This window comes from Notolepis coatsorum (assembly GCF_963971535.1).
Source record: "Notolepis coatsorum genome assembly, contig: SCAFFOLD_832, whole genome shotgun sequence".
NCBI lineage: Eukaryota > Metazoa > Chordata > Actinopteri > Aulopiformes > Paralepididae > Notolepis > Notolepis coatsorum.
In genome coordinates this window covers 29,019-52,500 of record NW_028172690.1, presented here as the reverse complement: position 1 = coordinate 52,500, position 23,482 = coordinate 29,019, and the positions used below count along the sequence as shown (strand labels likewise).

Below are 23,482 nucleotides of genomic sequence, written 5' to 3'. Positions count from 1 at the left end.
GAGAGAGACAGACAGAAAGAGAGAGGGAGACAGAAAGAGAGAGAGAGAGAGAGAGACAGAGACAGAGAGAGAGAGAGACAGAGAGAGGAGAGAGAGAAGAGAGAGAGAGAGAGAGGAGAGAAGAGCAGCGAGAGAGAGAGGGAGAGAGAGAGAGAGAGAGACTACTGTAGGAGCTCATGATGAATATTCTATGTGACTTGTCTCTCCAGGTTTAGATCTCTCTCAGGAAACCCAGCCCTGTGCTGAAGGAGCTGCTCAGACCGCCACGCTATAAGACACTGAAGCTCATGTATCTGTTGTTGGCTTTCTCTCAATATCTACTCTCTCTCTTTTTTCTTTCTCCGCATTTCCTGTGATACACCTCCGGTCTCTTCCCAGCTCCCATTCTATCCATCATTTCTGGGGTTGCTCCTCCATCTGCATCCACTTCATCCCCCTCTCTCTCCCTCCCTCCCTCCCTCCCTCTCTCTCTCTCTCCCCTCCCTCTCTCCCCATCACCCTCCCTCTCTCTCTCTCAGTCTCTCTCCGTCCTCCCTCCCTCTCTCCCCTCCCTCTCTCTCCCTCCCCTCTCCCTCCCTCTCGCTATCTCCCTCCCTCCCTCCCTATCTCTCCCTCCCTCCCTCCCTACCTCTCGCTCTCTCCCTCCCTCCCTCTCGCTCTCTCCCTCCCTCCCTCCTCGCTCTCTCCCTCTCTCCCTCCCTCCCTCCCTCTCCTCTCTCTCTCCCGCCGTTCTGCTGATTCACGCTGAATGAATTTGGCTATTGCGGAGTCATGCGCTCCCGTCTCCGTGGCAACCGGCTGGCAGTGTCACCTTGCTTAGACGGTGATGTCACTCGCTCTCTCTCCGACCGCGCACAGCGCATTCTTGTGGTCGGCGAGCCAAACTGCAGGTGATGGTTGACCCAATTTTAGAGACTGGCAGTGGAAGTGGAATCTGGTGCCATAACCGGGCTCTCTCTTTGGGATAAAGAAGTGAATGTATTTTAAAATCACACACTAAAGAATTCATTTAAAAAATATATATATATAAATAAATAAAGGGTTCCTTTTAAGTCTTGTTTTTGTCACCACCTCAATCGTTGTGCGTCGCTGAATTGTGATCAGGCAGAATAGCAGGAAACTGTTACAAACCGAGTACAACCCTGTCTGCGTGGGCTACAGTGCTGCTAATGGGGTCATGTTGGTGTGGGACACGTGAGAGCGAGACACAGGAAGGCTTACGTTAGAGGATTCAGATGACTGAACAACACACAGTCAACAGGTTGCCCTTCAGACAACAGTTATCCTCTAAAAACAAAATGCCCTCCAAGCTACCCCCGTGCTAGCTACACGTTAGCCCACCACCTTACAAAGTCAGGGTTAGTCGAGAGCGAAACAGGATGATGTCTCCTCATCGTCTTAACTATGGAAGAAGTGAGAGGAGAACAATTCAGCTGTCCAGTGTCCCCCCCCCCTCCCCCCCACCTGCTGGAACATGAGACAAAGTACCTGCTGGAGGACGTCAACTGAGCATCTGCAGGGACACTGGCCCTAACGGATTGTATATGTTCACACAGAGTAATGGCTAATTTACTATCTTCACAGCCAGAGTAGACTTTCTGACCGCATCCATGACTGCTAGCGAAATGACCAAGTTACATTATCATTAGTGAGAGACCCCTGTTGTGGTTCTTGAGAGTTAACAAGGGATTCTGAAGCCCCCCCCCCCCCCCTCTATGATTACATGTCATTCACTGAGTAAGTTATGGTTCAGATGAATGATTCTGGTCTAAACATGTTCTCTAGATAGCCTTCATGCTAGGGGTTACCAGGACATTCAGATGAATGATTCTGGTCTCAACATGTTGTCCTCTAGGTAGCCTTCATGCTATGGTTACCAAGACATACTCATAATAGTAGTAGCAGTGCTTTAGACCCTGACCTGCTGCAATGCCCTACCCTGGGGAACTTATTCAAAACCAACGCAGACACACTTGCCACAAACTGACCGATGCACCGAAGAAAGAGTGCAGTGCGAATATACAGACTTCAAAACACACTTACTCTTAAAACACTCCTCGTAGACATTAGCCAAACACATATAAATATGCAGCAACAATATTAAAGGGGCACACAAAAAAACAATGCAGATTTATTTTGCACATAATCTCACACATATCCAAAAACTCACTCGCACACATTAATTTAGTGTGACAGTTATTGAGTTTGAATATGGTCACCAGTGATTGAATCCTTGCATTGGGTTAATTACAGCTCAATGAAATCTGATAAGGTAGCAGTCCCTGTAAGACAATGTATTGCTATTTTATCCACTACATCATTTCATGGAGCTATAATTAACACAAGGATTCAATGTCCCCGATGACATCACTGGTGGCCATATTCAAATAAATGTACTCTCAATAACTGTCAAACGAGTCCATGTGTAAGATTATAAATCAGGATTGTTAATTTTTTGGTGAAGTGCCCCTATAAGATACCCACACATTTTAGCAGCACAAGCAAAACACAAACAAACGAGCTGGCGAATCCTTATGAGGCTAAGATGTCCAAAACAGTACATAGCTATTAAATCATTGACATGAAGTAAACGCATGCAAATGTGCTGGAATAATAATAATACATCCGATGAAATACAACCTCAGCATCTAAAAAAAAACATACCAACAGGCCAACAACACTATGACAAATCCTTATCTCTATAGTAAGCGGCCATATCGGCAGGGTTCACTGAAGACTCTTCAACCCAGACTGCGTGTGGCTCAGGGCCTTAGAGGAGGTCTGGACAAACACTAACGCACCCCTGCACACATGCAGCACAAAGATGCATGAATCAAATCAAATGTATTTATAGAGCCTGAAATCACAACTAATTGCCTCCATGGGCTTCACAGATCAAACAAGTAAACATCACAATAGATCCACAACAAAAAAAACACCATGAAATCCACAATTTTGCAACACCTTTCCAGACTTCCACACACACACACACACACACACACACACACACACACACACACACACACACACACACACACACACACACACACACACACACACACACACACACACACACACACACACACACACACACACACACACACACACACACACACACACACACACACACACACACACACACACACACACACACACACACACACACACACACACACACACACACACACACACACACACACACGTCTGAGGCCATCCTGGCAGTGGCAATCATTGGGAGTCAGACATCTGGACAGAAACCGAGGGAGGACACAGCGTCACAGAAACCACGCAGGATTTGGGATCAATTCACTTTCAAATCCGTCAATTCAAAATGTGCATTAACTTATGATAAGTGTTTCGTTTCAATTATTTAACTATGGATTGGATGTGAGGACCTTTTTTATCAGCAAAAACATCTAAAATGTACTATGGCTTGTGTACCCTCAGTGATGTGTTTTGTGCTTTCATCTAGGGGCTCTTGGCCTTCAGAGTTTGAAACCCTGCAAACCCCGTTTTGTTTCTGCTTTTTGACATAATGTAAATTAAATAGTCTTTTAATTATAATACATTTTTATGTGTATAGTGTATTTATATACGGGGTCCGTATTTGTCCGTCGTTTCTTTGTAGAGTGACATGTCGCCAGGCGATAAACACACACTTCCTAACCGAGTGGAGTGTAAATTAATCGACCCCGGCGCCGCTGACCCGCATCAACCAGAAGCTCATGAGCGCGGCATGAAAAAGCTCCAAACCTGGAAGTGGAGGATGATGGTCCAGATGAGGCCTAACGTCAGCTTGGGGTTGCCGTCGGTGATGTCGTCGTTCCTGATGTTCACCAGCTTCACCTGGAATGGGAGACAATTATGGTATATTTCAATAACTGTACTTTAAAAAATGATTAATAAGTATCACTACCCAGGAAAAACTTCAGAAGACATGATTCGATTGGTCAAAACCCGCTTGAGGAAGTTTATTTATTCGTCAATTGCCATCACAGCTCACTCTGTCCGAGCCTCTTGTGTATGCGTGTACGACCTTTGCTTTCGCTTTACTGATAATTAGTGGTTATGTACTTTTCTGTGTGGAGCAACACCTTTTTTAGATTTTTGACGACCAAAGAATGCTTACAAAAACACGTACTGGGCTTTTATTCATTTATTTATTCTATTAACCGATAAAGACACGTTGTTCTCCTTTAGTCTTACCTTTGAAGCTATTTAAGGGAAAACTAAGTACAGCTGGAGGTCAAAACATTAAAAGGGATATTTACATTTAACATTTACATGATGAATATGCGTTCACATGTTCTATTTAATCATGTTGTCGTAAGATAGCACAGAGAGCAGCATGTACTAAGTGTCTGTGTCCCACTGGGAGGGAACCGGAGGGAGGTGTCCCAGATGATGTGTGGTTGCAGAGCAGCATGCATCATATTATATGCAGCAGCAGCCCAGTGCTCTTTCATGCACCTCACACTGCACCTGCTTCTCTTAAAGGAACACGCCGACATTGGTCCTCATTCTCAAACGGACATATGTAAAAGTTACCAAGGAATTCCTTCGTAACTCGATTTACGTACTTATTCTGCATTCTCGAACGGCTTCGTATTGTAAATTCGTTTTTATGTAGGATTTACACGAACTCGAAAAGGCAGTCGTAAGTCGGACATACCGGTGTGCGCCCGTGTTTTCAACAGCTTTCTCTGGGACAAGTCATTGGGGATTGACGATACTACAGACATCCATGGAATTAAATAATTATAATGATGACAAATATGACAATATTTGTATCCTTAACAATTACGTTTTGCATTTATAGTCCTGACTCAATGAGGTATCCTGATCATTACACACACACACACACTGCACACTGACCTTCCCAGAGACAGTTGCATTTCTATCCTCTCCCCAGGCTCCTCAAGGCCGTTCCTACCGCCGTCTCTACTGCTCCATGAAGCCCGCCGCTGCTATGCTCTGTGCTTCGTGCCGGTTGCCGGACTATACTCAAATCAACTCGAAATGGATCTGATCAGTGGATTGCATATTTTCTTCAAGAAGCAGAATAAGGCTAACCCTCTCTGCCTATTGGGACATCATAATCGGGCTACCAACTTGAAGACGTGGTCATTTTTGGATTATCGAAGCTTTTGGACTGCAATAAGAAGATTTTGGATCTGTTTACCCCGCACAGGACCTACCAAAATGAACTGATTAAGACACTTGGACACTTGGACTAATAATGCATTCAGTCATTTGGGCGGAGTTGTTAAAACTCACTCCACTCAAATCAATAGAGTTATATTTCACTCTATTCAAATCAAATTTAAAGTGACGTGGCTGGGATAAATATGCCAGTCAGTCAGCCAAAACAAATTCCTGGACCAAGGTCGAACCAGAGAGCTGTGGAGTCGAAGGCCCCCTGGGAGATAAGAGTGGCGAGCGGCTTCCCCCACCCCCAATCCCTACCCAATCTCCCCTCCCGCGTGTACGCCCGGCGCCACTCCCAACGTGATGGTGACGGCAGCCAACTAGTATGCGTGGTGGAGGGGGGGGGCCTAAGACTGTTTCATCACCAAAGTCCTATCACCCAGTCCATGCCCCCTCCCTCTGGACAATCTTTTCCGCCCTCCCTCCCGCCACCTGGCGCGACGACACTTTGTTTCAGACACTTTGTTGTTGTTGCAGCCGACTATCGCATATGGCGTCTCAGGCATTCTGTAGATGACATGTGTCAACAAATGTACATGTCTGTGTGAATTTATGTTGTGCCGTTGTTACTGTAAAAATGTAATGATTGTGATATGTTGTTATTAATGAGACGATGAGCTGTATGTGTGTGTCACTGGAATTTCCCCAAGGGGATTAATAAAGGAATATCTTATCTTATCTTATCTCTCTTCAGAGGGTAAAGTGGCAGCTCAGAACAGGACAAGGTGGGAGAGCCATATAATAAAGTATACGGTTATTGAATATTATACTCCCCGGGTTTGAATCTCTCTCTATATATATAATATAATATTATTATAATATATATAATATAATATATATAGAGAGAGAGAGAGATTCAAACCCGGGATTCAAATGAATCTCCAAAGTTAAAGCATTAACTTTGACAGCCCTAATATATTAGGGCTGTCAAAGTTAATGCTTTAATTTGGAGATTCATTTAAATTATATGAAGCATTAAAAAAATTTATCTAGATTAATCTATGGAGTGAAAAATGTTCAACGTTCTGGACTTTCAGCAGTATATTTGCTTGTTCTTTTTTTGCACCTTTTTGAAAATCATCTGACATGAAGATGGAACACATTTTAGTTGTTAATATGATTTATATCACTGGTAGTTCATACAAGACATTATCGTCCTCTAAGCCAATCTGCACTTTAACATTGGCCTGGGTTGTTTTTATTTCTGTTAGCGCCGCGGATATAAGAAAGAGGTCTAGCTTGAGTCAATGTTGATGGTTTTGTTGAACATTTGTATTTCACACGAGAGAAACTGTATTCAAAGAAAGCTATTAAAATAGTCTTTGAATCTAAATATACTTTCTTTGTGTTGATTTTACATTAATTCCATGATTTTACTCAAGTAAATATCTGTTACAAGCTTTGGTCTTAAGTAGAAAAATTAGATTTATTGTGAGATTAATTAGTTAATTTTTTTTTATCTATTGACAGCACTAATATATATATACATATAGTATACTAGATACATTAGAGGAGACTGATGGCAGAATGATGGCTAGCATCCTTGCCTGCTCGGTCCTCTGTCCCTGATTCAGAGCCAGACACTGACCCAGACCGACAGACGGTAAGGTCACTCTGTCATCCTCCTACACAGAGCTGTCTGTCTATCTCTCTACAGTGCCGTCTGTCTGTCTGTCTGTCTGTCTGTCCACAATGCTGTCTGTCTGTCTGTCTGTCTGTCTGTCTGTCTGTCTGTCTGTCTGTCCGTCTCTCCACAGTGCTGTCTGTCTGTATGTCTGTCTGTCTGTCTGTCTATCTCTCCACAGTGTTGTCTGTCTGTCTCTCCACAGTGTTGTCTGTCTGTCTCTCCACAGTGTTGTCTGTCTGTCTGTCTCTCCACAGTGTTGTCTGTCTGTCTCTCCACAGAGCTGTCTGTCTGTCTCTCCACAGTGTTGTCTGTCTGTCTCTCCACAGAGCTGTCTGTCTGTCTCTCCACAGTGTTGTCTGTCTGTCTCTCCACAGAGCTGTCTGTCTGTCTCTCCACAGTGTTGTCTGTCTGTCTCTCCACAGAGCTGTCTGTCTGTCTCTCCACAGTGTTGTCTGTCTGTCTCTCCACAGTGTTGTCTGTCTGTCTCTCCACAGTGTTGTCTGTCTGTTTCTCCACAGAGCTGTCTGTCTGTCTCTCCACAGTGTTGTCTGTCTGTCTCTCCACAGTGTTGTCTGTCTGTCTCTCCACAGAGCTGTCTGTCTGTCTCTCCACAGTGTTGTCTGTCTGTCTCTCCACAGTGTTGTGTGTAAATGGTAAATGCCTCACATTCACTCACACATTCACACACCGACGGCGGAGGCGACCATGCAAGGTGCCAACCTGCTCATCGGGAGCAGTTAGGGGTTAAGTGTCTTGCTCAAGGACACTTCGGCACGCTGCCACGAGGAGCGGGAGTCGAACCGGGAACCTTTCGATTACCAGACGACCGATCTGCCCCCTGAGCCACTGCGCGTGTGTGTGTGTGTGTGTGTGTGTGTGTGTGTGTGTGTGTGTGTGTGTGTGTCTCATATCGTACCTGTCTCTGTTTGAGGAAGTCTAGGGCGATCTGGACATTCTGTAGTCGATGAAATCTCATCCGCCCCTTTTCTCTGGGCTGGAAAATGGAGGGAGAGAGAGAGAGAGAGAGAGAGAGAGAGAAGAGAGGAAGAGTCAACAAAAACAGAATTCCATCATAATGGTGACCGGTGAGAGACAAACGCAGCCAGCTGCAGTGTGCAGTGAGGTAGAAGCAGCATGGACGTTGTAGTAAGGGGCATTGTCCTTCGGGGGGCGCCGTCTTCAACTGTAGCAGTTAAAAGACAGGCTGGAAGGGAAGCATACTGGCTGAAGAAGAACTACCAGGCAGGAACATTCTGCAAACCACACGTCAAACCATGCCATGTCAGAAACACACGTCATGTCGGACACTTCTCCTCCAAAACCTCTTTCTTCACATCGAACTACACACACACACACACCCTCCATAACCCATTTATCTCATAATAAAAACACATACTCAATCTCACACACACACACACCCTCCATCACCCATTTATTTCATAATAAAAACACATACTCAATCACACACACACACCCTCCATCACCCATTTATCTCATAATAGAAACGCACGCACACACACACACACACACACACACACACACACACACACACACACACACACACACACACACACACACACACACACACACACACACACACACACACACACACACACACACACACACACACACACACACACACACACACACACAGCTAGGAGTAGAGTGCAGGGTGCATGTTGTGTCTGTTCACACTGTGCTAGGTAAGGTAAGGAAAGGCACAGTTAAGATTTAGTCATCACTGCAATCACGCAGCAAAACTGCAGTCAGGCTGGGAAGCACTCAGCCTCAATGGAGAATGGAGGGAGGAGAGAGAGAGAGAGAGAGAGAGAGAGAGAGAGAGAGAGAGAGAGAGAGAGAGAGAGAGAGAGAGCGAGAGAGAGAGAGGGATAGAAGAGAGATAAGAGGGCAAGGGAGAGAGAGGTAGGAGAGAGATATAAGAGAGAGATAGGGATAGAAGAGAGCGATAGAGATAGAAGAGATGGATAGGAGAGATGGATAGAAGAGAGGGATAAAAGAGAGAGATGGGTAGAAGAGAGAGAGAGAAAGAGGGATAGAAGGTAGAGAGAGATAGAAGAGAGAGAGGGGGATAGAAGAGAGAGATAGGGATATAAGAGAGATAGGGACAGAAGAGAGAGGGATAAAAGAGAGAGATGGATAGAAGAGAGAGAAAGAGGGATATAAGAGAGAGATACAAGAGAGGGATAGAACAGAGAGAGGGATATAAGAGAGAGAGAAAGAGAGAAATAGAGAGAGGGATAGAAGAGAGAGAGCAGCATGCAGAGTGGTGGACGTGAGAATGAAGTGAGCAACACTAAAAGGCTTCAGGTTTTATATTATGTGACCAAGATGCAGTTTCCACAAGCAAAACGCTATGGCACAAATCTACACTGGGAACATTAGTGGGTGACTAAGGAACGTGTTTCTGAGGGGACAATGTATAGCGCTTAAAGGAACACCGACATTATGGAGAAATGCGCTTAGAGTCTTCTCCAGAGTCAGACAAGAAGATGGATGCCAGTTTCTTTAAGCATTATAACCCCTATTCATGTCCAATGGTGTTACATGTGACATACAAACTATAATGTGTAATGTGAAATGTGTTCAAATAGTGACAGGACATGTGCTATATATATACAAAAACATAATATAGTATGTTGTATAGCACTGTAAACTGTACATTATGAATTGAAAATGGGGGACCCTGATGTAAACAAGACGAAAGTCTTTCTCTGGTCTGCATCCCCTTAATAATTGTGTGTATTGAGCCGTACTGTACTGTACCCATTCTGCAATCTGTTCATAAATGTTTTCAATCAATCAACTATAAGAAGTAATCAAGAAAGAATACTCTGAATATAGTTCTGTTTAGAATCATTGGGAATACGATAAGAGCGTGTATGTGCGATGATTGTTGGAGTCGTTGGCACAGCACTCTCATGCAGCCTCTTATTGGATAAAGGGTATAGACTTTAAGGGGGGGGGGGGGTTGACAAACGTACTCCCTGAGCTCCTTCCTCCTCCTCATCCTCCTCCTCCTCCCCTCTGAGCAAGATGAGAGGGGGGGCGCGTGACATGTACGCCCTTTTCAGCGCAGGGACGCTCTTGAGTTGCTACGGCAACAAAAAGGAGGGATGTGGGGTTGGTGAGGGGGGGGGGGGCGGTAAGAGATAGAGAGATAGAATAGAGAGAGGAGGATGAGAGGTGGCGGATGATTAGCAAGAAAAGGAGAGATAGAAAAGTGGAAAAGGAGAGAGAGAGAGAGATAGAGGAGGGTAGTTGGGGTGATAGTACAGTAATGACAAATCAAAGGAGAAACCAGCGTTTAAATAAAATGTACGAGAGATGATCCCTCTCTCTCTCTCTCTCTCTCTCTCTCAGGATCCAGTGACATCAACGTCAGAGCGATTGTCCATACAGTCATGTGTCAGGGTTCCCAGTTCCCACAGACATTGCAAAATGGAATTCAAGGACTTTCAAGTACTTTCCCAAGCACTCTTTTTCATTTAAAATAATACCATTCACTTTTAAATGCCGTTTTCTTTATAGAAAAAAAAATCTGATCCAATATTTATGCCTTAAAAGAAAACCAATTTCCGACAATTAGTTACACTTTAGATTAAAATATTATATTTCTTGATTCAGAACTATTTTATCATGGATGAACAAAACTTTGAATGCGAATGGTTGATTTGAATTTCAAGGACTTTTTGAGCACCTTGTTAAAAATGGACTGTTTTCAAGGAATTCCAGGCCTCGACTTTTCTCTCTCAAAAATCAACCCTGATGTGTGTTTGTGTGTCTGTCTGTCTGTATATCTGTCTAGAGTCTACAGTCAGCAGTCCATCAGTCCACCTGTCCCTCACTGGAACATGCAGCAGCAGCATCCTACCGTGACCCCCAAAGGAGGACCCTAGATGTCTGTCGGCGTCAGGGAACTGATTCCCCTATGTAGGGCACCCATGCTGACCCTAACCCGCGAAAATGGTCATCAATGAAGTAACTATGACTTTATTGATGACCATTTTCGCAGGGAGACTTTTTTTCCCGTCGTTTATTTAGTCTTGGGGTTATTATCATAGATTCAGAACTGAACTTCAACTCCCATATAAACAAAGTGACAAAAACATTGTTCTTTCATCTCATTTCATGATGTCTATTCTATTTGACAAATTATTTCATTTCACTACACTATTGCACTATTTTATTCTGTCTATTCTATTTTACTCTTTTTATTACCGTCTATTTAAAATGTTCCATAGAATCAAACCGTAAACAAAGAGGCTTAAGATGTTAGATCATAGTATGAAAAACGACGTGATTTAATGCTCTATGCCTTACGTTGACCTCGTCTATATTTTATGCATTGATCTGCCAATTCTGTGCTCGTTTTATGCCCGTCTATTTTTTTTTTACTGCTGTGAAGCACTTGGAGCTGCCATTCTCGTATGAAAGGTGCTCTACAAATAAAAGTCAAGCCAAGGGTCAGACCCGAGGCAGAGCTGGCTCGCGTGGCCTTCCACAGGTCTGGTGTGTCGGGGAGGCAGTGCTGGTGCTGTGAGGTGCTTTGGATAAAGGTGTGGACCGAATGTCATGTACTACGTTATGTCAGGTGTCTTCCCTTCTCCCTGGTTGTGATGCCGTGTATCAGGCATGACGGTGTGTAAAGGAAGGGTTAGTTGATGGTGTGTGCAATGGAAACAAGACATCTCAGTGCACGTGTGTGTGTGTGTGTGTGTGTGTGTGTGTGTGTGTGTGTGTGTGTGTGTGTGTGTGTGTGTGTGTGTGTGTGTGTGTGTGTCGTACCAGGGTGACTCCCGAGAGGACCTCCAGCAGGGAGATGAGGTTGTGTCCATCTCTCAGGTCCTCGTACAGGTCTGAGATGTGCTTCCTCACCTGGCCACCAACAGAGAGAGAGAGAGAGGGGGGGAGAGAGAGAGAGAGAGAGAGGGGGGAGGAGAGAGAGCGAGAGAGAGAGAGAGAGAGAGAGAGAGAGAGAGAGAGAGAGAGAGAGAAAGATATAGAGAGAGAGGAGAGAGAGAGAGAGAGAGAGAGAGAGAGAGAGAGAGAGAGAGAGAGAGAGAGAGAGAGAGAGAGGAGAGAGAGAGAGAGAGAGAGAGAGAGAGAGAGAGAGAGAGAGAGAGAGAGAGAGAGAGAGAGAGAGAAGGAGAGAGAGAGAGAGAGAGAGAGAGAGAGAGAGAGAGAGAGAGGGAGAGAGAGAGAAAGAGAGGGAGGGGGAGAGAGAGAGATAGAGAGAGAGGGAGGGGGAGAGAGAGAGATAGAAAGATAGAGAGAGAGGGATAGAGAGAAAGAGAGAGGGATAGAGAGAAAGATAGAGATGGAGAGAGAGAGAGAGAGTGGGAGAAAGAGAGAGGGAGAAAGAGAGAGAGGGAGAGAGAGAGGGGCGTCAGCCAGGAGGAGAGGAGAGAAGAAAAGGGAGGTTGGGAGAATGATAGAGGAGGGGATGGAGCAAGAGAGTCCGAAGAAGAGAGGGGGATGGAGAGAGAGAGAGAGAGAGAGAGAAAGTTAATAACAGTCATCATGATGTTTATCAGCCCTGCATTGACCTAGCTCTGTTGACACATGCCACACTGATTAGCATAGTGCTAGACGGCGCCTGTGACACAGCGGTTGCCTCAGCAACAGCGACCGGGCGCCAGCTGTGAGTGACCCCCTCCACGTTGCCGGCCGCGTCACCTCCTGGGGGGGGGGGGGGGGGGGGTGTAACCGGTGGCGACGGTCGACATGGTGACTCTGCGAGCGAGCAGCCGGAGCTCGTGTCATGTCGCCATGTGGTCATGAGAGACGGCTTTGTGTGAAGAAGACGGGGATGTGGCTTTGGTTTCTTTTCACTTTCTCAGACGGAGAGACAAAACAAACAGGCTTCACATTAGGGCTGCACGATTTTTCGGACAGATATTGCGATTGCGATTAAATTTGCGATTATAATACTATACTAATAGCCCCACAGAGGTTTATTGTAAAATGCGGCTTGCATCTGGCCTACGCGGTGGGACACCGAGCCCGACAATGCTTCTTTTTACCTGGGAAGCGATACCGGTACCCAACGGTACCTTTTTTCTGTACTTTACTCTCCCTCTCTGAAGTCTACACTTCACAACACACAATCTAAAACCCCTTACCTCCCTCTCCCAAACCGATCTTGTATCTCAATGGGACTTCCTGGTTAAATAAATTAAAAAAAAGAAAAGAAAATGAAAAAATAAAAAAAGTTGCGTGAGAGAGAGAGACGGAGAGATAGAGAGAGGGAGAGAGGCAGAGAGAAACAGAGATAGAGAGAGAGACGGAGAGAGGCAGAGAAAGGGAGGCAGAGAGAGAGAGAGAGAAAGAGAGACGAGAGAGAGAGAGACAGAGAAAGAGAGACAGAGACAGACGTGAGAGAGAGAGAGAGAGAGAGAGAGAGAGAGAGAGAGAGAGAGAGAGAGAGAGAGAGAGAGAGAGAGAGAGAGAGAGAGAGAGAGAGAGAGAGAGAGAGAGAGAGAGAGAGAGAGAGACATGCCAACTCCTCTCTAATGTGAATTATGTCAGTGAAACAAGTTTGGTCAAAAGCAAAAGGAGAGAGAGAGAGAGAGATGGAGAGAGAGACGGAGAGGACAGACAAGAGATGGATGGATTAAGAGAGAGAGAAAAAGGAACTGGAGGAGAGAACGAGGAGGAGCACTGGGGCTCCTTACTGAAGATATTAGGAGCACCAGCACAAAGTTAGGCGCAGCACTTAAATCGACAGTGTAGAGAGAGAGACAAATGGAGCAGCAATTACTGTAATCTATGGGATGGATTCTACTAACTAGTGTGGAGAGTGCGTGTGGAGAGTGTTGGGCAAAGTCATTAAGGGAAAGTTATTTTCTGCCAAGTACGCTTTTCTAGTAGTCACTAAAAAACACTTAATTAGTCTCAGTTCCTTTTACATTTGTATTAAATCACAGCGCGGGCTACTCTGGCCTACGCGCTGGGTCTGCTCGGGACACGGAGCCTGGAACATTTTCTTTTTACCTGGGAATCGATACCGGTAGCCAACGGTACCTTTTTTCCTGTACTTTACTCTCTCTGTAAAACTAAACAGTAGAGACATGAAGACATGAAGACATGAGAGACATTTCTGTCATGCACTTGTCCTAATAATACTAACCTACACTGTAGCACTCAACACTTACTGATGAACATTGTTACTCAGCTGATGGAGTTGTGCCCTTCCTGCTGTCTTGTAAGTTGCTTTGGATAAAAGCGTCAGCTAAATGACTAAATGTAAATGCAAAATGTAATGAAGACATGAGACAGAGACATTAAGACATGAGAGACATAAGACATTAGATACATGAAGACATGAGACAGAGACATGAAGACATGAGACATGAAGGCTTGAGAGACATGAGACATAGAGACATGAGACATGAGAGACATGAGACATAGAGAGACATGAGACATAGAGACATAGAGACATGAGACATAGAGACATAGAGACATAGAGACATAGAGACATGAAGGGAGGACTTGCATCGCGTGTCGTTAGTCTCAGCTGCCGCCTGAGCTCTGAGACCTAGTACCCACAGCCCTCCTCATGTTGACGACTCACTCTGTTCCAAATCTTTCTAGATAACAGTGTCTGCTCAACGCCTACAAAGCAAACGTAGGACTGTAAGACAAAGCTGAACGAGCCTGTAGCCGCGGTGTTGGTTCACGTGCACCACTGGGCGTCTCCCCTATATCGAATTGAACCAAATGCTTGCGAAAGCAGGGATGCCAAATGGCAGCCATGCCGTGGGCACTGTGCCATTAGGTGAACACATAAGGGCTTCTTCTACTGTGTTTGTGTCACATGTACTGTACACAGGTTTTAGGGTTAGGATCAAACTGTACATGTGATTTAAGTTTCAAGTTTCAAGTTTCTTTAATAGTCGTCATACAGAAGTACAGAATACTTTCATACAAAATGCTTCTTACTGTTACGCTCCAGAGACTGTGCTAGACAAGATAGTATCAAATAACATAGTATAGCATGTAAATTAGAAGTAGAAAATGAGGTCACAGTGTTCAGTATAGACATATGTACAATGTTCGATGCAGAATAGACGTAACTGAGTTACCATATAATATACAATACTATGCAGTGTACTAATATACAATACTATATAGTGCAAAGCAGAAATGGGATGAGGTACAATTTAGGTACAATTTACAGTAAGGTGTACGAGTTGTAGTGCAATCCTTTATCAATAAATATAAAGTGTGGGTAGTGGGTGTTACAGTGTGTTTGTTTAAAGTGAGTGTGTGCTATAAAGTGTGGGGAGTGGGTGCTACAGTGTGTTTGTTTAAAGTGTGTGTGTGCGTGTGGATGTGTGTGCTATGTGCGTTTGATGGTTGTTGTGTAGTGTTCATTGTTCGTTGAGCAGCCTGATGGCCTGGGGATAGAAGCTTCTTCTGAGTCTTTCTGTGCTCGACTTGAGACTCCGGTATCGCTTGCCTGACCGCAGCAGTTCAAAGAGGCAGTTGTTCAGGTGACATTTACATACTCTTACTGCAGTCTACAGTAGTACCCGCTCCCACCAGCAGAGGGCAACGTAGCCATGACAATCATGGGCTTTCCCCACTACGCCTCAATACATTCTTCATTAACACGTCCTTGCTTTCATTACTCCCACATACTGTACTCCCACATGTCTTCATCCATCTGTGTCTCTCTCTCGGTCTCTGTCTGTCTGTCTCCCTGTCTCTCTCTTGCATCTTTCCCTCTCCTACTCTCCTCCTCTCTCCCGTCCTTCCATCCATGTACTGTACCTCCCAATGGTGTGAGTGTTGGTCAGACTGTGTTGAATGAGAGAAGGGGTGTGGTCAGTGTGTGAGTGATTGATAGAGCGGTGTGTTAGACATGGCGCCCACCAGTGTGTGTGTGTGTTCAAAGATGTGTGTATCTTTGTGTCTCTGACTTGTGTGTGTATTATTAATCACAGTTCTGCGTACAGGAAGGCCAGTCTCCCTCAGCTAATTCTATCCATGCCCGTTTAATTTTTCAAATTCATCTCGACAGCTGCATCCTGTTACACATGAACAATGGACTGTGCTGCTTAGCATGTTTCTGCTAACAGAGTTAGCATGTTGTTTCTGCTAACAGAGTTAGCATGTTGTTTCTGCTAACAGAGTTAGCATGTTGTTTCTGCTAACAGAGTTAGCATGTTTTTGCTAACCGAGTTAGCTTCACATAAATTCCTGTCATTGTGCCTATTTCCCACTGAACTGCTGTGGAAACTCAGTTGAACCAAACTACATCTTCTGACAACAACGGCAGGTCACTGGGCCCCTGAAACCAGCGGCATCGAGCCGAACCAAATCTCACCAAATCAAATGGCTGTGAATAGAATCGGTACCGCTGTGAATCAAAAATAGAGTCAAACCGGGAAATCAGTGGCGATATCCAGCCTGACAGACGAAACAGGCAGAGGTGCGTGTGTGTGTGTGCGTGTGCGTGTGTGTGTGTGTGTGTGTGTGTGTGTGTGTGTGTGTGATACATCATCAATCTGTTACTGCAATGTGTTATTCAGTGAGCAGGATGTTTGTGAGTGTGTGTTTCTGTGTGCGTATCTATCAGTGTCAGTGATGTTATCAAATAAGCAGGATGTGTGCATGACATGTGTGTGCGTGCGCGTGTGTGTAATTGTGCTCAGTGATGTTATCAAATAAGCAGGATATGTGCATGTGTGTGTGTGCGCATGTGTGTGTGTTTTGTGCTCAGAGATGTTCCCCAGTATGTGGTTTATGTGTGATCAGCTATATGACAGCAGCTGTCAGACTTCTCTGGTGATGAAAACAGACACGTTACTCAAACCATCTCACTGAACCTGGACAGGATTGTTCCTCTGGTAGGATATATAGCCTACTGTAATGCATAACAAACAGTATACAGTGTGCACAGCAGATATGTACTACAGTATACAGTCAGTGTGTACAACAGATAGTACTACAGTATATACAGTTAGTGTGCACTACAGATATGTACTACAGTATATACAGTCAGTGTGTACAGCAGATATAATATATCTGTTGTACACACTGGCTGTATATACTCTGTAGTACATATCTGTCTCTATACTGTACTACAGTATACAGTCAGTGTGAACAACAGATATGAACTACAGTATATACAGCCAGTGTGTACAGCAGATATATGTACTACAGTATATACAGTCAGTGTGTACAGCAGATACGTATGTACTAAAAGGAAAGACTCTCTAGACTGTGATGTCATTAAGTGACACTATCTGGAGTTGCTTTATCAATAAATAGAAAGACTTTGATGTTATTATTTCATGTGCGTTTTAATTTTTTTTAATGACGGTGCTCTTTTAGGGTTATATGGTATTTCTGGTTCAGATCATTTAGCACGATTATGTGATAAAGTTCATTTGGGTTTAAAAGCAAAAAGAAAAGAAAAAAAAACTATGCAAAAGCTTTCTTTGCATTAACTATTCAGCAGCTTCAGAAACTGTCGGCTGGATGACATCAAAGATTAATCCTCGCTCTCTGGATTCCATCCCTGGAAAAAGAGAAGGCGTCGTTGTTTACATTATGGATTGACCCGTGTTAAGACTACATTACCAAGTTTAGGACTGTGCTGTGCTGTACTGTACTGTACTATACATAATAGGGCTGCAACGATTAGTCGACATAATCGACGACGACGATTATAAAAAATCGTCGACGAGGAATTGTTGCGTCGATTAGTCATTAAAAAATAATAATAAAATTATTATAATAATTATTATTATTCTTATTATTTTTTATTTTATTTTACACTACCTATCTTTGTGAAAGTGGCTTCTCAGCTCTGGTCCAGCCAGCTGAAGACTTCTTAGCTTAACATAACAGACTGACAGTAAGTTTGGGGGAACTAATGGGATAACTGGGGATGTTGTTTGGTCCTGACAAGAGTCTCAAAGCAACTCTGAGGTCATGCTCAATGTCCAATCTGTTCCTCTGCTCTGTCTTCAGCTGGACCAGAGCTGAGGAGCCACTTTCACAAAGATAGGTAGTGCAAAAAAAAAAAAAAAAATAAAAAAAATATTTATTTTATTTTTTATATATAATTGTTTTTCGATTAGTCGACTAATCGAAAAAGAAAAATCGACAGATTAGTCGACTACCAAAATAGTCATTAGTTGCAGCCCTAATACATAACATGTCAGAACTGATGAAAGACGTTCTGGGCAAGACGGCATAAGATATGAGATAAGGTACAGGTACGGGCAGGGGAATAAATATAGGTCATAAAACATTCCCCCACCTATTCTGTCGCGCCTCTTTTGCTTTTGCTGTGAGATTCTATTTTAATAACAACACCTGTGACTTTGCTTTTAGCATCTATTTCCCTGCTGAGAAGGTGAAAGGTTATTCGACCATAATTATCTCAGGAGTCCCAAATCCCCCCCCCCCCCCAAGTCTTACCTACCCATGACCCCGTAATGCAGGATTACCTGTCCTGAGTGTCCTGAGTGTGTGTGTGTGTGTGTGTGTGTGTGTGTGTGTGTGTGTGTGTGTGTGTGTGTGTGTGTGTGTGTGTGTGTGTGTGTCAACGTGTGTCATCTGCATTCCTGACCAGCTTTCACAGTGGATTATAAGCCTGGGTTTCGCGGGAGGGTAGTGTTTACCCTTGAGTGTGTTTGCACACACACCAGGATAAACACACACACACACCCATCCACACCTAACCTCTGGCAGCCACTGTATCCACTGTGTCGAGTGATGCAATAACCGGATGGCTTTAAAGCAAACAGGCTGGAGTGATGATGTCAGAGAACAGAGATGTGAAGGAACGAACACACACACACACACACACACACACACACACCTACACACACACACCTGAACAGGTCTTCAGTCTGGAGCTGCTGTTCTGTTCCATCTCACCTCTGGCGAGAATAGCCTGTTTCTCTTTTGGTTGTTGTTGTTGTTGTTGTTGTTGTTGTAATTAAACATATTTAATGAATGCAAAGCACCTGAACAAGTTACAGTAGATGATGTCCACAGTCCATACTATTACGGCAGTGAATGCCTGCGTTAATCAGCACACTCTGCATCTCTCTTCAGAGGGTAAAGTGGCAGCTCAACAGCACGAGGTGATACCGTGGGTTCTCTCTCTCTCTCTCTCTCTCTCTCTCTCTCTGTACACAATAGTACTAACATACTATATAATATATGACCTCATTCTGTCCTGATCTATAGATTATGCTGTGGTGAATTATGCTTCTTGCCTCTCGGACCACATGTACTCTCATGCCAGAGATCCTATGTGAAAAACTGTGATTTATCTTACCTTGCTACCTTTTTTAATGCTCGCTTTTATGCCTGTATTTTTTACTGCTGTGAAGCACTTTGAACTGCAATTTCTGTATGAAAAGTGCTATAAAAATAAAGTTTATTATTATTATTATTATTATTATTATTATATTATCCTATGACCCATTGGAAAACACATGCGTGTAATTAAAACACCATTTGAAAGATAAAAATGTTGTACTTCCTGAAAGCAGATTTTTCAGAGACACTTTGACGTGAAAATATTAGCAAATTTATTTTGCATGGGCATTTTGCCTCCTTATTGGAGTTTATGTCTCCTTCATTTAAACAGGAACTAAACACTTGGGTCATTTAGCTGCCCTGGTTGATATTTCTGCACATCACCAGTGTGCAGCAGGGTGAAAACATCAACCAGGGCAGCAAAATGACCCAAGTGTTTAGTTCCTGTTTAAATGAAGGAGACATCAACTCCACAGCAGACGAGACACCTCCTACCATCCTCTCTCCCCCCCCCCCACCCCCGCCTTCCATACTGTACCATCTCTCTTTTTAATGGCATTGGAGTGTCTCACCTCTCTCTCTACTCATCCCTCTCTTTCCACTCTTCCCTCCCTGCTGCAGCTCTCCTTTTCTCTCTCTACTCATCCCTCTCTTTACATTCCTCCCTCCCTGCTCCACATCTCTTCCTGTCGTCACTCTATCTTTGTGCAGCAGAAAAGGTCAGTAGTCTCTTAAATTATTACCACCACCAGGCTCCTCACTCTAAACACCAATATGGACGGGAGCCTAATGGTATAGCTGGACAGACAGACAGACAGACAGACAGACAGACAGACAGACAGACAGACAGACAGACAGACAGACAGACAGACAGACAGACAGACAGACGGACAGGAGAGTGATGGGGAAAGAAAGAGATAGATCTGCTCAGTCTCTCTCTCTCATATTTCTCTCTCTCCCTCTCTCATATGTCTCTCTCATATGTCTCTCTCTCCCTCCCTCTGACCCACATTTAAAGTGAGAGGTGTGGTATTCCAGCTGCCACTAATACTATAGCACTCCAGAGCCGCGAGGCCAACAACAGTTGTACTGGAGGTCAAACCAGTATGCTCCATAGAAATACCATGCAGTCTCCTTCTATGATGCTAGTCAGTATGACATATCATGTGTGTGTGTGTGGGGGGGGGGGGCGTGTCTCTGTGTGTGTGTATGGGGGAGTATGAGCAACTGTCCAGGCCCAGTTGTCTACAGCCTAGGCGGACAGGGTCAAAGTGTAATGTTTCTAGACAGTATTCTCTTACGGAATTCTCTTCTCCTACTATTTCCGGTCTCAAAAGTTACTTGACATGGTTCTGGGGGATATGGCCAAAATATCACATCACACTGATTGACTTTGTATATTGACGGAATAATGGTATTTGACACCATTTCGCACCATTTTAATGTCAATATATTGTAATACAAATCTAATGGTGCCATTTCTTTAATATGGACCAATTACTTTTTTAAGTTAACTTATATGTTGTTTTTATTTTTTTACAATATGTATATATTGTGGACGACGGAATAACACAAATCCGAACCTTTGCATTGATCCATGACAACATACCTTCATATTTCGGTAACATATCATGTAAATCATTTGCATCTAGTCTGCAAGGGAATGAACTGTGTATCTTATATTCAGCTGTTCTTCTTTTTAACACCCAGCAGCGCCTCTTTAAATCAATAATTAATATCTCCGTTCCTTACAGACGCTTCCAAAAATGTCACTATAAAGTCAGCTTGGTATCCTGGACCGACAGGGAGAGAACGGCGTTTCTAATCAATAATGCATTTTCTCATTCTGTTATCGTCTGTGCCAAACATGACACCGTGTCAACGCGGACGGACAGGATATTAGCGGGTTTCGGAAACTGTGACAAAATGAGATCCAATAACTTCCAGTGAGGAAGCCCAAGTTGAGGCACAACCCGGACAAGACGTCGCGTATCTGTTAGGTCTGTTGATCAAGATGTATCACTGTAGCCATCCAGGCTCAATAATAATAATAATAATACATTTAGTCATTTAGCTGACACTTTTATCCAAAGCCACTTACAAGTTCTGCAACTCTGGCCAGTGTCAGTAACATTGTTCGTCAAACAGTGTCAATAATAATAATAATAAATAATAATAATAAACTAATAGTCATCTACTCATTGTTATGCAAGTACTTTTACTCATAGTATATATTCTGAATATTTTTTTCTATTGCCTATATTTATCGTAACGTACCGTATATTATAACCGAACAGACCCTCATCTGCACCTTTGTTTAGTTCCCCCCCCCCCCTCATATTTTTTATATTCAGATCAAATTTTATTTACTATATTTATGTCTTTCTACTATTACCCTGCCTATACCTGTAGCCCCCCCCCCCCCCCCCCCCCATGCTTCTATAATGCCTGCATTTCCCCAAAGGGATCAATAAAGGAATATCTTATCTCATCTTACAGATCCCAATAGAAACTCACTGGAGCACAGGACAGCAATAAAGAGCCCCGGAGGAGTTCCTCTATTACTCTGCGCTCATTCGCTCTCTCGCTCTCTCTCTCATTTGCCTCCATGCTGGAAGAAGAGCCCAGTGGGACAACACAGCAGCTTCTCATCAAGTCAGAGAGATGCCCTTGTGAGCCGGGAGCAGATTCGGACAATAGCCTGTGTAGGCCAAACTGTACAGTATATAACACACACTCGCTAAAGATAATCCCTCTGGAATCTCATGCAAATCCAGTAAAAATGCTACTTTTGGTGATCAAAGTACATCGCCTAACATGGCAGCGGAGATACACATACGTCTGTCTCAAGACCAGTCCTGCATGTATCAACAAATGCGCATGTTGTTGTGAATTTATGTGTGCCATTATTACTACCAAATGTAATAATTGTGGAATATTACTATAATGAGCTGTGTATATGTATGAACCAAGCATCTCACTGTAATGTACCAGTACTTTATACGTGACAAATAAACTACTACTACTACTCTGACATACTGGGGCGGAAACAAGAACATTACAAGTCAGGTCCATAAATATTTGGACATCGGCACAATTTTGTCTGTACACCGTTTACCTGATTTGGATGTTAATAGCCTTAGATTAAAGCTGAAAGTCTGCACTTAAAGCACATCTCGACTGTTTCATTTCAAATCCACTGTGGTGGTGTACAGAGCCAGAATGATGACAATTGTGTGCAAATATTTATTTATTTGACCCGACTGTATACAACATGCATACATCTGCTACATTACTCTGCTCAGCCTCAACTCTCCAGCAACCTTGGATTTAAATCACTCACTTCAACAAGGTATACTTCCCAACAAATGCTAACAATGATAGAATGTTATTTCTGCATAACCACATAATGTATTCTCCCTGCCCGCTCAGTAGAGCAGCACGCCTGAGGTTCTGGTTCTGAACGAGACTGGGCTGTGGTGTACACACAGTCTCCCCCCCTTCAGACACCAGTCCACTGTGTGTACCGGGTTACAATGGGATCTTGTGTACTGTATTGTGCCAAAGCCTAAGTACGAGCAAGTGTATTTATTTATATGCTTTGCGACACACTCCCGCCTCACCACAGTGTGTGCTGTTAAATGTAGACCACGAGCCCTAATTAGCATTTCCACAAAGACACAACAGTGACGAGTGAAATCAAACAGTAGCTCAGCAGCACTCAGGACCGTACCTTGATCAGGTGTTTGTTGACCCATTTTGTGAAGGTTTTCTTCTGCACCCTGTCTCTCTCATCTGGAGGAACGAGGGAGAGAGAGGAGAGAGAGAGAGAGAGAGAGAGAGAGAGAGAGAGAGAGAGAGAGAGAGAGAGAGAGAGAGAGAGAGAGAGAGAGAGAGAGAGAGGGTTAATTACATAATCCAAATCCAGACAGTACACAGTGTAATTATTATATTGTTTAGAAGACCGTTGTGTAAACACACGCGAGCGAGCGCACACACACACACACACACACACACACACACACACACACACACACACACACACACACACACACACACACACACACACACACACACACACACACACACACACACACACACACACACACACACACACACACACACACACACACACACACACACACACAGTCTGTGTGATGATGAAGTCCCGATGAGTCACAATGGTAGCTTTAAAAATAAATAAAAAACCATCACCAAACCAAGTATGGTGGCCACTAAGCATTATGGAGCAACACTCATATCCACACACATGTTTTTAGGAGAAAACATGGTTAAACTGATACAACACTAACTGTAGAGAGGAATTTATCCATTTCA

The 23,482-nt window shown here is 43.8% G+C and overlaps 1 protein-coding gene across 1 annotated transcript in view; it reads right to left on the bottom strand.

Moving 5' to 3' along the window:
• LOC311247994 (microtubule-actin cross-linking factor 1-like) overlaps window positions 1-23,482 on the bottom strand; it is a gene marked incomplete at both ends in the record, with an annotated part of 71,488 nt that overhangs the window by 30,703 nt on the left and 17,303 nt on the right. The window contains 4 exons of the mRNA XM_084338962.1: window positions 3,754-3,846; window positions 7,752-7,829; window positions 11,642-11,731; window positions 22,878-22,939. Of these exons, the coding sequence (XP_084195088.1) occupies window positions 3,754-3,846; window positions 7,752-7,829; window positions 11,642-11,731; window positions 22,878-22,939 (323 nt within the window). The remainder of the gene's footprint in view (window positions 1-3,753; window positions 3,847-7,751; window positions 7,830-11,641; window positions 11,732-22,877; window positions 22,940-23,482) is intronic.